Here is a 17,888-nt window from a genome sequence, read left to right as displayed (position 1 = left end):
TTTGACCCAGTATTTGTATTTTGTATCAAAATACATTTTCAATGTATTTTGCCCATCTCTTACATGCATACATACATACATAAATCCCATCCCAGTTTATAGGCATATTAAGCTCACTGCAGCCACCATGGACACCATCTTGAAAACGATGCCTTTCCAGAAGTAATTGTTCCATCATTTAGCATACCCAACAGGAGAATCCATTGGAAAAAACGAATTGGGACCCAGCTATTAGAATGTTTTACATTAAGACAACTGAATGATGACACTAGTCTAGACATGGTCATCATTGCTTCAGCTTGACCCAACTCACAATTTCTTTGTGACAATGGCACAACCATTGTGAACCATTTCATCTTCCCAGGTGTCCATTAATTTATTTTATGCACCTGTCTTTGACTCTGTCAAGAGGAACAATTTACAATTGAATTGAGGCATTTAGCAGAAACCCAATCTGTCAATGAATGGCATCTGATTAACAGTCCAGAGGTGGAAAGCCTGGTGACGCAAGGTTAGGGTCCAGGTACCCTCAGGGTTCCTTAAGAGGGTTCCAATGGCCCGTTACAGCTCTGTAACTCTCAGTGTACAGTGTACACTGACTGTCAGAGTTATTGAGCTATTGAAATTGCTCGCTCCTCCTCCACACCAGCAGAGGTCACTTATCACCAGTTTGCTGCTGCAAGTGCTGCTGCATTTTGGTAGTCAGACAGTCAGTGAGCCCCGTTATGTTAATGCAACAACTCGTGCTATTAGTGCTGAATCAAATACAGGACTGCAGGGCAGTTCAGGCTTGGCACAACCAATGGGCGCAGCACGTAGTAGAAAAGCTCGTCGCATGACATGGACAACGATTTGACAGGCGCGCGAATTCGACCAGTAGCCATGCAAAATGTCAGTTAGAAACTAAATGTACTTGTCACTATCACAAAAAATAATTCATTTGGTCAGAATGGTCACGACAGTTAATAATCAGTTTTTACACTGCAGCCGTGGTGTGTAGTCCAGAGATAACCGGGGGAGCCTTTGCGTAAAAGTCTGCGCTTCACCATGGCGCATCGTCATCACTTCGCGAGTCTCCACCGTCCTCACCTTCCCCTGCTGTCGAGTTGTCCAGGAAGAGGATCATTTTGAGAATTGTGTTTAAAACTGTCAGACCAGTCAGAAATGACTGCGTTCTTAAGCCTACCGGCGGCGTCTTCTGGCCCAAGAAGACCCCGTCTACCAGTCCAGTGTCTTGTCGTTCTGCTCCTCCTTGCCACAGCCACCGCAAGTGACAGTCGTGATACTCCAAGCAACGAGACCTCTGCAGAAGAGGACCATCATCACCAAACTAATGTCACCCACACCCATCATGGAAAAGCGTTCCCCGTCCTTTCCTTCAACTACGACCACGTACGAATCCCTTTCGAGGTCTCACTTTGGATCCTCCTCGCCCTGCTAATGAAACTTGGTGAGTGCACAACAGTTATTTCCCTACCCAATGTAGCCTAAATAGTAATAATAATAAAAAAAACTGCCTACCAAATGGATTAATATTCAATATCACAACCATCAGATCAGGGCCATGAACGCCAGTGTGCGTCTCACGCGCAATGCTGTTTAGGAGTGGCATGATAGGCTGCCACACTAAAATGTTGTGATGTTATTTCAGCAAAACGTTTTCATTAATGTGCCACTAACATCAGCACAGCCAGGCGTTATCATCCAGCTTCAGCACAAAACGTTTGCTGCAATCGACTAAAAATAGAATAGTTAAATTAAAGGATTGGAGTGTAATTGGACCCATGATGATGGGTACAAGGGTCAAGGCATGGCATGGAGCAGTTGTTCACAAGAGGTTTAAAATGGATCACCTTAGGGACTGAACTTCACATCTATCATGTGACCTTACTTAGCCAGTGTTTTATATTTTACTTAGACACATGCCCATAAGTATCCTCTGATGTGTGAATTCCAGATCATAGGCTACTATGTGAGCATAAAGTATTTATAACAACTTGAAATTAGTGAACAGGGGTGCATCTTGCTAGAGGTCTCTGGTGGGCCTGGCCTCTACATATTGTAAATTGTAAGCATAAGGCCTTTAAATTCTTATAAGTTTATATTACAATTACACTGCCACAGTGTTGTATGCCTGGAATATAGGATACAGATTGTCTGCCGACAGGAATTACTTTAATGCATGTCATTTTGCTGGAGTGATTCACATTAGTGGTTGCTCTGGTGGTTTATCACTGAACTGAATGCATAACAGCTGTCCTTCTGCTTATCTATTGGTCCAGCATTTCTTTCTCAGGGCCGGTCCAACTTCCTGCCCCAGTGCTCTCTCCTTGATAACAAAGACCCCAGTGTACAAAAACAAAGAGGAAAGGAGGGGACAAGAGTCGTTGCACACAACAAAACAACACTATCACAGCACAATAATATTGTAGACAGTCTTACAAATACCCACTCACGTGTCACTGACACTTTAAGGCCTCATTCATCAGAGAGCAGACAAAACGGCTATTCTGTGGTCTTTGCACACACTGACAACTTGGTGATTTAACACTAAAATAAATTGGCGACGAGATAATAGTTATTATGTTATTATGTTTTGTGCAGCCAAGATGTATTTACAGTAGGCGCAGCTCCTTAATCTGCTTGTGTGCTATTTTGCCTTCAGCTAGTCTAAACTTAATATAGGGATTCTATTTTTGCTTATTGACATTAGGCCTTCACAATCGTTTCTTGTCACAGTTTTGCTGTTATGACCATGAGGGCTCTCAGTTGGACACAGTTTTCTTCTGAAGAATTGGCAGTAAACTCCCATGCGCGTTCTTGACTTGTTCTTTATTAAGACAGTTGGAAAGCAGAGAGGGACACTGTGTGACAGGCACAGGAAATAGTATGATCGTAGGCCAGAAGGGGTGTGTCTCTCTGGTTCTGGAGAAGAGCGTCCACTCTTAACCACTGCTCCATCAAAGCACACACAATGTTTTAATATCAAAGGGCTACTTGGTTATGTGGACTGGGTTCAAGACCAATAACGGCATGACTTCATGTGGCAGCTGTCTATTTTTTTTCTATGACGTATGACGGTATGACTCCAAATTTGGGCAAGGTTCTCCAGCCCCACTTCCTTATAGACTAGCCTCGCATGGCCAGACTATATCACTGCCAAGGGCAATTTTATTTATTTGTGCTGGCAGATAAGGATAGGCACTAATAAGCTATAAGCTTCCGCCTATGCCTTTTCGAGCACTTTAAAATAACTGTTTTATTTGTAATGTCTCTCTGAAAAAGAAAAAAGATTGAAATAAACTATTCATTCATAACTGTCTGGCCACGCGAGGCTACTTATAGACAGATTGGTTCTGAAAGAGTGTAGCTGATACATTATCCATGGCAAAATGTTTGTCCCATTCACATGATTACAAAAAGTAAAAGTCAACCTCTTTCAGGAACCGTAAAACCAAACAAGTACTGCATAAGCACTCACACACACACACACACACACACACACACACACACACACACACACACACACACACATCTAATAGACTACAAGTGGTTAACAAGATCATCATCCTATATAAGTAGGATATAACCTTACTACAGTGATTCTCAACTGCTTCATGAATATAAAATCTATCTATAAATGCACCACGTCTCTGCATGTCTGTACGTCTACAGACATGTGACGTGTACGGCTGTAATGCACGTAACTCGCTAACCGTTAGCCCCAACGACTTCAAATTAGTCGTTAGGGTGCCCAGTGTCGTGCCCAGTGTCAAGACGGTCGGACCCACGGTTGTCCAGAACTGCCACAAAAGGCCTCTGCCTGGGATCTGGACACAGGCCCATGCTCCATATATGGAGCTGGCCTGTTCTGACATCACAAGTTCACAACACTCCATATTTGGGCATGCCTGACACAGAACTCCATATATAGGAATAAAGGGACACAGAGAGACAGATAAATAAATCTCCATATATGGGCATAAAAGGGACACAGACAGATGGGTGGAACGGGTACTCTGACACGGATCTCCAACTTCCATCATTATTGACTCAGTGCTCTACAGCCGGGCACCAGTCTAGTGTATTAAAATTCTGAATGGACCCTAAATGTACCGTTGGCCAATTAAAGGAAAAACCAATAAGGTCTGCCAGAACTGCTTTAGTGTGCCTCGGTAGATTGTACAAGTCTCTATCTGGAGCGATGTATGACAGATAGACGATATATGTGCAGTAACCCACATTCTAACAAAATACTGTATATTTCCTCATTAGTGTTTTTGATGATGGTGGTGATGAGGTCTAGCCTGGTACACCCCTCCCCCTTGACATATGTTTTGAAATGTTTTCAAGGGGGACGAGGGGTTTACCAGGCTAGAAGAGCTCTATCTAACACGTCAGTCCAAAATCTCCTGCAGGTGTTCAATTGGGTTTAGACCTTGATATCTAATGACTACAAAGGCCATAGCATATAATTCAAGTTATTTTCATACTCACCAGTAAGACACCCTGAGGGCGAGAATCGCTGAGGGCGTGCTGAAACTACAGGTCTGGGAATGGCATATATGTATATATATATTATTGACGTTTTCGGGCCAGGTAGGGCGAAAAATGTGTGCTAATTAGTAAGGCCAGGCAGGGCCTTGGGCCAGCCCAGTTAGGGCCCAGTTAGAAGCCAGGTAGGGCCAGGCCTTCATTTTCTGGCCTGTTGACAACTCTAGTTTTCGCCGGGTGCAGCCGAGCTAATAACTTTAGGGCAGGCCAGTCTAGAGTTTGAATGGACAGGTTTCGAATAGGAAGGACGGGTGGGGAAGAATCAACATCTGGAATGCCAGAACGAGGCGTGACGGACTGACGGCCATATATGGTGGCATGGTTTTGCTGGTTTTCATAGTAATCTGTGACCTACAGTCGCAATAATACCATTCATTGACCCCTCATGCCCACTGTATGGGGGGCATTGTCTTCCTGAAAGAGACCACTCTCATCAGGATAGAAATGTTTCATCATGGGGCGCCCGCTGACCAAGTGGTCCGGGGGCGCATGCCACATATAGGCTTTGGCTTGACAGCGCGTTGCGTGTTCGAGTCCCGTTCATGACGACCTTTTCTGCATGTCTCTCCCCTTCTCTCTCTCTCCCTCTTTCCTGCAGTCTTCACTTGATACTATCAATAAAGGCAGAAAAGCCAAAAACAAATCTTAAAAAAAACAAAAGTTTCATCATAGAATAAGTGATTACTCAGAATAACTTTGTTACTAATACTCTCTTTCTTTCGTCCTTCCCTCTCTCTTTCAGGTTTTCATGTGATTCCCCGGGTGTCTGGCGTGGTCCCAGAGAGCTGCCTGCTGATCGTGGTGGGCCTGCTGGTGGGCGGCTTCATCAAAGCCATTGGCGAGACAGCGCCAGTCCTCGACTCCAAGCTTTTCTTCCTCTACCTCCTGCCTCCCATCATCCTCGATGCAGGCTACTTCCTGCCCATCCGGGCCTTCTCTGAAAACTTGGGCACCATCCTGGTGTTCGCCGTGGTGGGCACCCTGTGGAACACGTTCTTCATGGGGGGGGCGATGTACGCTGTGTGTCAGATGGAGGGCGACCAGCTGGCAAGTGTGGACCTGCTGTCCTGCCTGCTGTTCGGAGCCATCGTCTCGGCCGTGGATCCCGTGGCAGTGCTGGCCGTGTTCGAGGAGATCCAAATCAACGAGCTACTTCACATCCTGGTGTTTGGGGAGTCGCTGCTCAATGACGCCGTCACTGTGGTGAGTGACAGGTGATAGATTTGCTTTCAGCATGGTAGATCTTGTTATGAAAACATATGCATGCAGAGATACTAATATCACACTGACTGTTTAGAAGCACATTTCCCTTTGTGGCTGACAAAGTATCTCAGATCAATATTTCCTAATAAAGAGCGAAGAAGTATAGGGATTTTGATATAGGTATATTTGTGGTATATGGCGTACGTGCGTGTATTGTTTGTGTGCATGGAGTGTGTCCATACAGTATGAACTTGAGTTGAAATATGCATATTTGAATGAAAACGGACACTGTTGAAAGGCAGTTTAATTGCGTTTTGGAGGTGTTGTGTGTAGATAGTAGTGGGTACTTTTTATATTTGAGATGAGAATCAACATAATGTTCTTTTAAGGTAACTAGCATGACCATGATGCCTGAGGCCGAATCTGGGAACGCCTTCTAGGGCCTGACCTAAGGTTTCTGAAAACCTTCAAATTCAAATTCATTCTTTTTTTAAATAGTTATGTTGCTACGTGTATAGCAATAGCTGATGAGACACAGAGAGCGTGCCGGCATCAAAGGTAGAACAACATATAGGTTGCGCCAGGCAAAAAGCTTCAATTAAAAACGTAAAAAAACTGCAGGAGCTCTGGAAGATATTTAAACTGTTAGGCCTGACTCACACATTTATAACAGATTGATGTATAGCTGATGCATGAGACTTATTTACTGATGCAAGCTCGCAATTAATTTCTAATGGGAGTCACATGGTTTGACACAACATTTTTGTTGTATGAGGGGGTGGGGGGCAGTCGAAACACAGCCGAAAGCCATACAAATGTTGTGTCAAACCATGTGACTTCCATTGGAAATGCATTGGGGCAAGATGTAAACAAACCCTTTCATACATCTAGCATGCATCAATGTTGTATGCTAGATCGAAAGGTGTGAGTGAAGCCTAAAGGCCTATTCATAGTCTGGATTTTCGGTGATGAGGTGACCACCACTCCGGTGGTGAGCTGACCACCGGAGCTGAAATAACATTGAGTGGTGGTGAGTAAAAACAGAGAGAAGGGCTGGAGCGGTGGCGGTGGTTTGCTCTTCACCGCGGCTCGTGACGTCATGTTGTAGTTCGGTGGTCACACCACCACCGTAAATCCAGACTATGTATGAGCCTTCAGGCTGCAGTAAGAAATTGATAACCAGATCTGCAAACGTCAACATCAATTTGGATGGCATGGTCAGATAAGCTGGATGTGGCTAATCGCTTTAACAAATTATTTACAACCATAGTCACCACACTGGTTAAAATACTGCCCTCTCATTCTGGGCTTTATGGAGCAAAGCACATCCCAGCATTCTACAAAACTCTAGTGTACACAAAGATGACTTTTTTACAATGGTGACTGACAACTGATGAAAAATAATGCCACTGGCCCCAACAATAGCCCACCCAAATTGCTCAGAGATGCTGCCCCTTCTATTGCTCCAATCATTGCCCACATAACAAACCTCTCCATCCGCCAGGGGCTAGTCACCAATCGTACCGCTCTACTAAATTATCCAATCAATCAAATCAATCAATTTAGATAAGTATGCCAACATTTGAGTTTAGACTGGACTTGATCAGGCCAATTCCAGTCAGACTTCAGGTTTCAGGGAATTAAAGCAACAGGAGGAGTTTTGCTAGTGGTTCCAGTGGTTCCTGCGGTATGTCAACTTAGCAGAGGCTCTGTAGCCAGTTCCACCACAAGTTCCTGAAGAAAGTAGGGATCAGAGGTCAGGCCCAACGGAAGGCAATCAAAGAACTTTCCACTGCGGCAGAACGGAGCAGCCAGTCACTGCCTGGGGCTGAAACGTAGGGACGCAACATGGGCTTCCAGATGACCACGTGGTGCCACCATGCAACCAGGGGGGCAGTCAGCCAGATATTTCGTGAAGCCTCATTTGAAATCGGTAGTTCATATAATGGCCTGTTGTGGCGCTGGACCGGACCCAAAAAGCCCCATAGCTCCATAGAGGCCCATGTATTTTGGCCCAACTTCACCTAGACTGTATTACCTTAATAAACATGGTCATGAATACTTTCTTCTTCCAGTCACTAGTTTAAAGTCTCATTTCTAATGTCATAATATTCTTTTTGGAAAATTATGGTCCCATTAATTAAAAAAATGACCATAAAGAAAAAAAAACATCGCGTATGTTCTGAGGGGCGTGGCTACCATTACAGTCTATGATCGGGATTCCCCTCCCACTCGAGTCAAAATAAAAACCAACGGAGAAGAAGGGGGGAAGTCCCGCCTCGTTGTCTGGGCAGCCAATGACCAGCTGGTATACAAAACGGAGCCAGCCAATGGCCAGCTGGTACCAAAGATGGCGACTTACATCAGGAATTAGCATATTATTACAGGCTTCATTTTACGTTCATGTTAGACCCGGGGAACGCTTTGTCCATATTTTTTACAGTCTATGCATGCAACACACACCCAGGTCTGTGGTGGGCCAACCTCGGCAGAGGGTGTTTTGTGATAAGTGGCCGAAACATCCAATGAGGTCGGGGCACACAACTGAAGATGTGTCATACTGGTGGTACCACAGGATCATTGACAATTCCACCCCACCCAAGAGGACATCTCCAATCCATTCAATTGTGCTGAATATTTATAACCTGACTCTGCCAGCTGGTAGCAGCAGTGAGTTCCTCCTCCTGCTCCAAAGTATCAACATGATACTGATGAGAGATGACGTATTGAAGCGCTACCACAGTGCAAATGTATTGTAAACACAACCTAACAAGACTACAACTCGCAATTATTATGGAGATATCATCGTTTTTGTCCCGCTGCTTCCGGTTTATCGTTTCTGCTTGAGAGAGCCCAGATCCAGGCAGGAGGAGGGAAATTGTGAACTTAATACTGCCGCAATCTGGCGGAGTCAGGATAGAATATTTAGGCATCTTTAACAACCAGTCCTATTAATAATCCAGTTTTTAAATATTGTATTTCTTGTATACTAATTAAATAACAATATATATATTTTTTAATGACAAACAGGTTCTGTACCACCTGTTTGAAGAGTTCAGCCACGCTGGAGAGGTGACATTGGTCGATGCCTTCCTGGGCGTGGTGTGTTTCTTTGTGGTCTCGCTGGGCGGGATCATGGTGGGTGCCATCTATGGCCTGCTGGGTGCCTTCACCTCCCGGTTCACCTCGCATACCCGCGTCATCGAGCCCCTCTTCGTCTTCCTCTATAGCTACATGGCCTACCTCTCCGCTGAGGTCTTTCATCTGTCAGGGATAATGTCGTAAGTGATTATAGAAGTGATCATAATAATACAAATATTAATAACAATTTAGTTTTCAATCATTTTATACCTGAACTGTGCTCCGTACAGATTGATCGCTTGTGGGGTGACAATGCGACCGTATGTGGAAGCCAATATTTCCCACAAGTCCTACACCACCATTAAATACTTCCTAAAGATGTGGAGCAGCGTCAGTGAGACTCTCATATTCATCTTCCTGGGCGTGTCCACGGTTGTTGGGCCTCACACCTGGAACTGGACCTTTGTTATCCTCACTGTCATCCTTTGCCTTTTGTCAAGAGTACTCGGTCAGTTTAAAGAGGGATATTTTATCAATATGATTATTCTATTACTGAACTTTAATTGACAAGCTTTGTCTTTGTCAAAAAAGGCTATGAATATATAACTAAAACATCGTTGTTTAATGTATTAGTTGCATCATAATCTTCTGTTTGTGTATTTCAGGAGTGATTGGCCTGACCTTCATCATAAATCAATTCCGTATTGTCAAGTTGACGAAAAAGGATCAGTTCATCGTTGCCTACGGTGGCCTACGAGGGGCAATTGCTTTCTCCCTGGGGTTCCTGCTGACCAATAGCAGAATGAAGAACTTGTTCCTCACTGCCATCATCACTGTTATCTTCTTCACAGTCTTTGTTCAGGTGAGAGAATAATGGTTCACATTCACAATATTGTTTTGGGCTAAGGCTCACCAAAAGTCTAATTCAAATCTCAAGTCTCATTAGGATGTATTCATCTACTCTAATAATTTTAGTAGTGGGTACAACAAATGAGAAAAGGCAGAAAAGTGAAGTGAAGAACTTGCCGTTGTGATTGGCTGGAAGATGTGCCATTCTGCGCTGCGATTGGCTGAACATTGCATAACGGGTTAATGAAAAAAAGAATGCGTACCTAAACGGGTATATGGACTAGTTATCTATAATTGTTAAAAGGTACTTAGCCCAGGGTTAAGTACCTATGAGATAGCCCATAGCAAGAGAATGGTCTGACTACCGTAGTTTGAAGTGGGCTACCACCCCATTTAGCCCTGGGCTTGCTGGCCCTGCTCTGGAGCAAGCAAGTTTGGGATTGTATTCTGGAAAATGCAACAACCACCTTTTAATATACAATAATAACTATAATGCTATAAACGTTAAATAAAAATGTGTGTGGGGTAGGTTAGTATAACAACTGATAGAAAGACAGTCATTCCTTTTCGAATTAGAAGTCTTTCATAGTTCAAGGTCTCTTAGAACGGAGAGAAACAATGTATTATTAAGGCATGTGAAACACTTTTTTTCGTTTGGTTTTTAAATGTGAGGGAAGATTTCACTCAATAGTCTCAAGAGGAAAGTTGATGCGTGCATGTGTGAGGATGTCCTTTTTGGTGTTTTAATGTTTCTTCCAATTTCTCTGTTATGCTTTCCTTGTCCCTTACGTCCATGTTTGTGTTTTCAGGGTATGACCATCAGGCCACTGGTTGACCTGTTGGCAGTGAAGAAGAAGAAGGAGACAAAACATACCATTAATGAGGAAATTCACACTCAGGTACAGGCAGCTCATAGTGGAATCTTGAGAGTATAAAAAGTGAGCTGTAATCATAACCATCCATTTTGGCCTAATGGTCGAAGACACGGCTACTAGGTCTAGGTCACAAGGACATTTCTGTTTAATTCTCCAGTGAGCATGAAGCTGCACAGCAAATTCTATTACAATTCAGTTAGTAGTTTTTGAGATATGTTGTTTGGAACCAAAATGTTCTATTCATGTTGAACACCTGCTATCAGTGATGGCCGTCAATAATGAAGTGCTTAAAAAGTAGCTGTAATGTAATTCTTCGCCTGGATCATGATATACTGTAAAAGAGACATGTCATCTCAAATTTCACCTAGCACCTTGTAACATAGACATAGACTAAATAACTGATAATTAAAATCTTCTCTTTGCTTTAGTTCCTGGACAATCTGCTCGCAGGCATTGAAAGCATTTGTGGCCATTATGGACATCACCACTGGAAGGACAAGTATGTTTTCTTGTAATTAATCCAGATTTCCTAATTAACATATATTTATTATTATCACTGCTTGAACAGAAGTAAACGTTTTTCAACTGTGCCGACATGTTTTCAGCTGAAATTATGTTATTTTTGTTGAGTGACACAGTCGCTGAGCTATAAAAGGTGTTTCTTTTTAATAATTTATGAGCGTCATGCTCATGCAACAATATTTAGCTTTATACTCATGTCACCAGGCTCAACCGCTTCAACAAGACTTATGTGAAGAAGTGGCTGATAGCAGGGGATCGCTCCTCGGAGCCACAGCTGATCTCCTTCTACAACAGGCTGGAGATGAGGCAGGCCATCATGCTAGTAGAGAGTGGAAGCTCAGCCAAGTCGCCCTCGCTAACTGCCGTCTCAATGAGGTAGCATGCAGATATATAAGCTTTTACAGATCTCTGCCTGGAGGCATGCTCCAATTATGATGCACTGCACAGCCACGCCTCCTGCTCTCCATTAAAAAAAATAGTTCTGTTGACTTGATATCAGTCAATGGTTGCAGTGTGTTTGTAGCTAAATACATTCTGTCTCACATCATAACGTCAAACTCCATCTCTCTCTATCTCTCTGTCTCTCTCTGATGAATTGTAAAACATAGTTGAACATATTACTGTGATTTGGCATATAAAGTCTACACAAATTTCCCACCTAGACACTAATCACATTAATGTCGAATGATGAAGTCGGCAATGGCACACTGCAGGTCTCTCTCTCTCTTTCCCTGTCTCTTGCTCTCTGTCTCTCTCGCTCTACCTCTCTCTTTCTGTGTACAGTATGTGTGTGTCAGGTGCTGTGTGTGGAAGCCTGGAGGGATGATTTCTCTGTGGTTATTAATTCACAAAAATTACATTCAAGATACACAAGGGCAAATGAAAGATCTACTTTGAAATAAATGTATATGTTTTTCCAGGGGAAGTTCATACAATATAATATATACTCTTTTAGCAGCACTGTATGTTAAACATATTCACATACTGTACCCTGTTCCTAGACAACTACTGTAAATTATGTTACTGTTGGGCACTGAGGGCTTAAATATTTTCAATCTGGTATATGGAGTACCTATTTTGGGCACGTCACGTGATTTTTTTTGGCATGCTACTTTTGCTTGTCTTGCACCGGGGCCACGGATGTTTGTGCATGCACTACCTTCCTTGTGTGATTTTTCTTTCCCCCCACACATTTCCTACAAGCTTTGTGAGCCATGGATCAGATAAATTATTATACACTGTTGTACAATGAAGTATAAAACAGGGCTTAATTAGTTAATTGGAGCAATTGTGAATATACTTATAGTGTGTCAGTGAATGGCAGCATGTCAGTAGCTCTTGATGGAGTCGGTAGACGTTTCTCTTAAATCCTCCATTTCTAACTTTCACATAACCATAAAATACTAAGTAATTTGTCATGCTATTTCATATATGGTTTTATATGGTTGTGCTGCATAGGGAAAATGTACTGTATGGTGTGTGTCTCTGCAGGAACATCCAGCCCAGAGCTCAACCAAGAGATCGGATTATACCAAAGATCTCAAAAAGCAGAGAGGAAGAGATCCGAAAGGCCCTTAGGTACAATCTGCAGAAGACCAAACAAAGGGTAAGGGCAAAACAAGTGACTCATCATATAGACACTGTACAGTTAAAAAAAATTATGCAACTCCAACTTTAGTCTGCTAGATTTAGCTTGCACTTAGGGCCTGATGTAATTTGCTTTATTTGTCCTCACAAGGACGACTACTAGATCAATCTAGGATAGGCAGAGGACTTTCTTTACATAGACACATTATGTTAAAGGATCTATTACAGTACATATGGCTCGCACGCCCCACCCTTTGTGTAATTTCCCGTGGGAAGCTTTTCCCACAGCATTTTCAATGTCATGCACATTGCAGGAAATACCTGTTGAAAATTCCCTCAACAGCACCCCCAGCAGCTAGAACAGGACATTTATCCTTTCAGCTGAAAAGGGCTCAGAACACGCAGAGAGAAAAACATCTGAGTGTTTTTTGAGCTAGCCCCTCCTATGTCCAGCTTTTAGTGTGTGTGCACAAACTTTGTTCTACACAAACATTAAAGTGCCATTCGATTTACAATGAATGGACCATTTTGATTGGACACACATTGCCTAACATAAACATTGATGTTGAAGGTGAGGACGCAAATTGTGTTTTGCCGGAAATTCCGGAATGAGATGATGTACTGTGATTTTCTTTTCTTTTTTTAAGCTAACATTTGTATAACACGTTGTAAGGACCATAATAAATACAATGTATTATACAGCATAAAATGTCAACTCCACTCCAAGTGTTGGTTGCATGATTTATTTATTTAGACATACTTCACTATTAGTCTTCAGAAAGGGTCAATAAGACTTGCGACCAGTTAGTACTGTACATATACGGTGCATACTTTTCAGTTGAGTCGCAGTACTGTTTGTGTATACAGTATGAATGCATTTATTGAAAAGGTAATTAAACCATACTATGTCTTCTACTCCTTCCTCAGCTACGCTCCTATAGCAGACATGACCTGATGGTTGATCCGTTTGACGCAGCGGAAGACGTCAGTGAAGTTCGCTTCAGGAAGCAGAGAGTGGAGATGGAGAGGAGGGTACGTTTTAACGGCAACAGATAATAGATCATTGTTTCCCATGTAGGAAACAGCAGTAAATCAAGCGGGGTGCAGCCACGCATCTGGTGCTCAGAGGGTTTGATTAGGTCTGTTATCAAGAAATAACATACCGCTGAATTCAGCGATTGACCAATCAGAATCAAGCATTCAACCAAGCCATAAATATATATTATTTAAATTTCAAAATATTTTTTAAAGTTTTAACACAAAAATCACAAACTTTCATTAATTAAAAGCAATTTCAACATTGTCTAATATTTTCCATTCATAAATTGAAAGAAGTAGTGAAAATACCAGATCTACAAGCTACAAGTAAAGCAACATGTGAGCTTGTAGATCTTCTAATTTCACTAGATGGGTTTTTGCTGGCAAAGTGGCAAATGTTTTGTATAGTTTTTTATTGTTCATACCGACAGCAGTTGTACACGAATACAGTATCTCACAGGGAGAGAAAATGAAAAAGAGGTTTTTTTTTAATTTTGCCCTAGAGGTTACTGTACACCCTATATAGTGCATCGTTGACTGGGTTCCCCCAGGGTCTCTACTAGATAGAATGTTATGTAGACAGATGCCAGGTCATTGGTGACCTGGTTGACCTCAATATACAATATAATAATACAATAGACTATAGAGCACCAACGTCACTGTCAGTAGAGGGCGCCAGTCCACAGGTTTGTGTACTTTTTATTTGCATTGAAATGCCCATTTCAATTAGATCTCTATCATCTCTTCATATAAGAACTACATGTGAACTACATTTCTTTTGTGGCTTTTCTGCCTTTATTGATAGGACATAGTGGAGAGAGACAGGGAATGACATGCAACGAAGACATGCAAAGGTCGTCAGGCATGTGCCTATATGTGGTATGCGCCTGGACCGCTAGGCCAGTGGGCTCCCAAATATACAGATTATGTATTATGCTACCTTGTGTTGTCCTTGCTTACTGTCTGCAATGCCTAAATTATAAATTGATATACTGTAATGACTACTCTTTCAGATGAGTCACTACCTCACGGTACCAGCCAAAGCTCCAGACGTACCCAGGAGGAGAGTTCGTTTTGAATCAGGTCAGTTCAGCTACAGCACACATGTACTCGTGGTTCAGTTTGACCAGGATGTCTATCCACAACTAGTGGTGACTCTGAAGCTGTGTCTATGAAAGTTGATGCCCCCCATTTGACAGAAAAAAAGAAAATAATTGTTCAGCGGGCATCAGGTGTAAAGTACAATTTGTTATTTGTTTGCATATCTTAATGCCCCAATTGGCACATAATCTTAAAGCCCCGTTTTCTTTTTTTTAAGGAATCACCCCATTTTAATACAAAACAATGGTTAAAGTCTTAAAAAGGTTGATGCCGTTCCATGATTGAGAGAATGGAATGGATCTCTATTGAGTACGCTTTAGTCTCCAATAGCTCTTTTAGAACACAACTCTGTCTCTCAGACCATCAGGTTAATAGTGCTGACGACGATCACGTCAATGGAGCCTCCAATGTCCACGTTGTTCAACCGACTCCCAGCTCAGCTGATACTGTTGGGTTCTTGGATGAAGCCCCCCAGAGCACAGACAATGCCAAAATGGATTCGGACAGAACAGAAATGAAGGACGACCAAGACCAATTAAAGCTATCGCGTTGCCTTAGTGACCCCGGTCCAAATCAGTGAGTGGAAGAGGCCAGGGATGCACCTTCCTCTCATGATGGAGCACATTCTTTTAAATACTTGAAGCCAACAGTAAGACAATGAGGGATGAGCTAATGCTACTGCTACTACTTATGGGAGCTCCTCCGATAATCATCTGTATTCATATCTTTATCTGAATGGGAGTCAAAGCAAATCTTATTAATATTGGTGCCATTATTGTCATTTATCATATGAGATCATATAAGATGATATCAGAGATCTGAATTGACATACTGGTACCTTTTTTCACAAGTTAATATATTTTTTTATCATCCAGTACATCAAAATAATAATGAAATAAATAGATTTAAAATTCTAGATTTTTATATAATCGTGTGGCTTTCCTCAAAAGGAAAAGAGCTGACAGGTCATCAATATTTGTCTTAACAAACTGAGCTTGGGTACAAATAGTCTCAGAAAATCCTTATGATGTTTGCTTTAGCTGGTTGAAGTATGGGTGGGGTTTGTCCCATCAAACAATGCACTGAGATTGAACAATTGTGTTTTTGAGTGCCATTCCTACAACCAGCAATGTCCGTGCCTATGTGTTGTTCACCTATGTGCACCTGTGACATTAATGAGCACGAGAATGAGTACCAGTAGGGGCGCTGTTGTGCGCTGTTGTGCCAGAAACAGAGAGTGCTGCAGTTGCCTGCTAATGAGAGAGAGAGAGTGAGGAGGGGGGGGGGGGGGGGGGGGGGGAGAGGGGAGTTGCAACACTCGGTTCACACGGGTGTGATTTTTTATTATTTATCAAAGAATTGACACAAAAAAGAAAAAACAAAGCACCTATGGCCTAACTTATACTTTGTTGTAGAACAAAGTGTTGTGCAAAAGTCGGTAAAATAGTAATTCTACAGGCATCATTTTGATTATTTAATAATTGATACAATGAATTAGTTCAGTTAACTGTTACACCCCTAATTGGGTCAACTCAACCCATTTACTACTTGAATCAGGTTAAAACAAACTGTTTAGAAGCGTTGCACTTATCTTTATTTCACATTCACAAGATTTCAACAATATTACATATTTATTTTTATTTGCAGTTAATGCATTTTAAAAATGGAAGATATCTGCATTTTGGACTGAAACTCGTCAAATCTGCTGTCCTGGGAATTATGTGTCCACCATGATTTCTTTTTACGTGGTTGAAGAAAGGTGCAAATCATCATACCACGTATAAAATAAATTTCCATCTTGCCTGCACAGTATTGGTAAATACTAGTTACTAATATCTAACCCTTTGCTCTTCACATGTTTGCCTTGAAATGTATTGCTTTTTGTGTCAAGACATGTATTTTTTTATATTTAAAAAATAAAATGTAAATTGAAGTTGTTTGAGACTTGTAAAGTGAAGATAAGCTTTAATTGGTCTATCTGAAATAAAAGTTGTCAAAGTAAAAAAATAACTTGCAGTGATTTAATTTATTTATTTATTTGATTGTTCTGGCATTGTGTGTGTGTGTGTGTGTGTGTGTGTGTGTGTGTGTGTGTGTGTGTGCGTGTGCGTGCGTGCATGCACGGCAGGCACAGCAGGCTGTGAGATGGGAAGTAATTTTCCTTACTGAATTTAGCTGTTTCCCGCAAAATGGAGAACATAAAATATATAATATATATTTGCTGTGCTGTACGTATCAGGTAACTGTAACAACTTAGCAATACAATTACTTGTTTTTTATTCTTGAAGCTTGAGAACCCATACAGGATAAACAAGTACATTTTTGAGTGATGAAAGAAACAAATGAGCAGAAATTGGAATATAGAGCTTTAACTTTTTAACAACACAATGACCTCAGTATGATAATTCATACTAACCGGGGAGCCACATGCCTATAAGCTCAAGGAATAGAGATTAACCTGTGATGTCATGACATACTTTTTATTTGTGTTTTTTCTATTCACTTGGTCATTAACCCATTTAGGCCTGACCTCAAAATAAAAAAAGAATATTGTAAATCCTCCAGTTTTCTGAAATAAATATTTTCACGGTTTTTCAAAAATAACAGACCTACAAGCTCGTAGCACGCCACTCGGTGGCACGCTATGAGCTTGTAGATCTGCTATTTTTCTAATTAATAGCTAAATTATAACGTGTTTAAAACACGCCCAAAATGTTATCATACTTTAAGTAAGTGTCAAACTAGGGGGTTTTGATGATTCTGAATCCATTCCAAGAAATGTTTGCCTTATATTGACTGATTGATTGTAGTATTTATTAACATTTTGCAGAATTACAGTACATTTCAAGCACAACTCAATACAAAAAACTGTTAACTATGAGTGGACGACCAATAAAGCACTAGACTTGTTTACAAGAGGGTCCACCTTGTTCAATTCATCATAACATTTAGAGATATACAAATATACAGCGAAATAACAGGAAATCATCATCATAAAGGAGGTAAAAAGGGAAAAGAAAACATATACAGTGATAGGTTATATATAGGTTGCCTATAGTGTGGTATACAAAAATGGCC

General features: G+C 41.5%; 1 protein-coding gene across 1 annotated transcript; it reads left to right on the top strand.

Moving 5' to 3' along the window:
- The first annotated feature begins 360 nt into the window (after positions 1-360).
- Positions 361-16,079, top strand: slc9a1b (solute carrier family 9 member A1b). The gene is made up of 12 exons (XM_083773212.1): positions 361-1,450; positions 5,297-5,757; positions 8,788-9,038; positions 9,129-9,346; positions 9,504-9,700; positions 10,497-10,586; positions 10,991-11,061; positions 11,289-11,459; positions 12,576-12,690; positions 13,599-13,703; positions 14,723-14,792; positions 15,170-16,079. The coding sequence occupies exons 1-12, from the start codon at positions 1,165-1,167 to the stop codon at positions 15,388-15,390; spliced, it is 2,256 nt and encodes a 751-aa protein (XP_083629338.1). The 5' UTR covers positions 361-1,164; the 3' UTR covers positions 15,391-16,079.
- Positions 16,080-17,888: the final 1,809 nt, after the last annotated feature.

Source organism: Protomyctophum parallelum (assembly GCF_964188405.1).
Source record: "Protomyctophum parallelum genome assembly, chromosome: 1".
NCBI classification, from domain to species: domain Eukaryota; kingdom Metazoa; phylum Chordata; class Actinopteri; order Myctophiformes; family Myctophidae; genus Protomyctophum; species Protomyctophum parallelum.
Note: the sequence above shows the minus strand (reverse complement) of the source record. Positions and strands in the feature narration are given on the sequence as shown.